Below are 1,883 nucleotides of genomic sequence, written 5' to 3' on the forward strand. Positions count from 1 at the left end.
AGGTGTTGCCGCAGTGTGCGTAGATGCCAGCCAGCGCCACCTCCTCTGGGGCTTCCTGCGCAATCGCCCGGGCCAGCTCCAGGGCGCTGGGGTCCGTGTGCCGCAGGCCGGCTGCAAGGGACAGAGAGGGGCATCAGGGCAGAGGGCACCCTTTCCTGGGGGGGCCGGCAAGCAGGATGGCTGGAAACCCTGGGGCTGCTGCCTGGAGGGTCTTGCCTCTCCCATCACCGCCAGCCCTTTTGGGATCAGGAGGGGATTTTGCTCCCGCACCAGACTGGGGTCGGGGGGTGAGGCACGGGCAAATCCCCCTTGCCCAACCCGTGCCTGCTCCTAGCCATAGTGGGCAATGCAGAGGTTCGGACCTGGTGCATGCCGGTCCCCGCCAAGGGCTCGTACCTCGGCCGTTCCCGCAGTCCAGCTTCATCCACACCAGCCAGCGCACGCCGTGAGCCAGCCGCCTCCGCCTCAGCTGTGCCAGGGCGTCCCGGCTGTCTACCAGGACCTGGAAGGCCTCCAGGCGCTGGGCCAGCACCGCGCACTCCTCCAGCTTGTCGAAGGGCAGCGGGTAGGCGTAGAGGATGTCGTCGAAGCCGCCCGCGGCAAAGAACCGGGCTTCGGCCAGCGTGGACACCACGATGCCCCGGCGCGTGCCGCCCGTCATCAGCTCCCCGCCCTCCCTGCAAGGGGCACGGGCGGCACGGTGTGAGGGCGCGGGGAGCAGACGTGGACCCTGGAGCAGGGGCGGGGGTGCTTGGGGCACTCACAGCGTCTTGTGGGTCTTCATGTGAGGCCGGAGGCGCAAGCCCAGCGCCCCGCAGCGCTGCAGCATCCGCTCCGCGTTCCTCCTCGCCACCGCCTCGTCCACCACGAAGGCTGGGGTCGGCAGCTCCGCCACGCGCCGGCCCACCCACATGGCACTGCCGCGGCTGCGGGGGGGACACAGGGTGCCGGGCAAGGGGTGAGGAAAGGGGGATCACCCGCACCCCCACAGCTCCTGGGAAGCTGCCCACAGACCCATTACTCCCACCCGCTGGGTCATTCGGCCCGCAGAGACCCCATTATTCCTGCACCGGGCCGTGTCATGTAGGAAGGGCCAGGCTGGATGTGCCCATGAGGGCTCAGCCCCTGCCTCAGTTTCCCTATTTCCTGGGGCAGGTAAGGGCCAGCTGGCCCAGGGCAGGAGCTCCCAGACCTGCGGCGGGATCCTGGGGTGGCTCCGTACGCAGCTTGGACAGGTCGTGTGGTCTGGACTCCGGCCCGCGAATGCACCAGGTCCCCCCGGAAACAGTCGGTAAAACAGGTGGCTTTGCTGAAGGGAAGGCCAAGGCAGCCCCGAAAGCAGCAGGGCTCCCCCGCCGCCTGCCTAGCCCAGAGCCCCCACGCAGTACCTCCTCCGGCACGGCCGGCTCAGCCCTCCTGGCAGGGAAAAGCCGGGGCTGGAGCCGTCCCTGGTGCTGCCATTGGTGCATGTGATTGGGACGGGCACGCAGCAGCTGGGCCAGCCAAGGACAAGGGTCAGAGCTGAGGCCGTGCAAGGGGAGACGCTGGTGAACGCCTGGCTTCGTTAGCGAGCTCCGTGCTGGGAGCCGTGCCAGGCCTGGAGGTGTGCCCGCAAATGGCCAGTTGCCCCAATGAGGCCTGATCCAGCCTGCAAGCACAAGCATAGCCTGTGCAGGCACAGAGGAGGAAGAAAGGCAGGAAGGAACGGAGACGGGGGGAGCTCTCTGGTCCCCGAGGTTTGCTAGAAGGTGAAATTTAGCTTGCACAGATGGGTGAGAGCCAGGTGCCTCTGCACTTAATCAGGGGCTCACGCAGTGGCAGCGCTGCGAGCTGCTTCCCTTGCACCTGAAAAACCAATCCCTGCCCCTGGTGGCACCACTTGT

At 67.4% G+C, this 1,883-nt stretch overlaps 1 protein-coding gene across 3 annotated transcripts in view; it reads right to left on the reverse strand.

Moving 5' to 3' along the window:
- LOC102375464 (D-threo-3-hydroxyaspartate dehydratase-like) overlaps window positions 1–1,496 on the reverse strand; it is a 22,554-nt gene extending 21,058 nt beyond the window's left edge. For 2 of the 3 annotated variants that reach the window (XM_025207362.1, XM_025207361.1), the window contains exons 1-4: window positions 1,389–1,496; window positions 765–926; window positions 397–677; window positions 4–111 (exon numbers count right to left, since the gene is read on the reverse strand). In XM_025207362.1, the coding sequence (XP_025063147.1) occupies window positions 4–111; window positions 397–677; window positions 765–926; window positions 1,389–1,469 (632 nt within the window). In that variant the 5' untranslated portion in view covers window positions 1,470–1,496. Of the gene's footprint in view, window positions 1–3; window positions 112–396; window positions 678–764; window positions 927–1,192; window positions 1,329–1,388 lie in introns of those variants that run through there. The other variant, XM_025207360.1, reaches the window with a different exon arrangement.
- Window positions 1,497–1,883: the final 387 nt, after the last annotated feature.

The sequence above is a fragment of the Alligator sinensis genome, unplaced genomic scaffold, assembly GCF_000455745.1.
Source record: "Alligator sinensis unplaced genomic scaffold, ASM45574v1 scaffold1298_1, whole genome shotgun sequence".
Taxonomy (NCBI): Eukaryota; Metazoa; Chordata; order Crocodylia; family Alligatoridae; genus Alligator; species Alligator sinensis.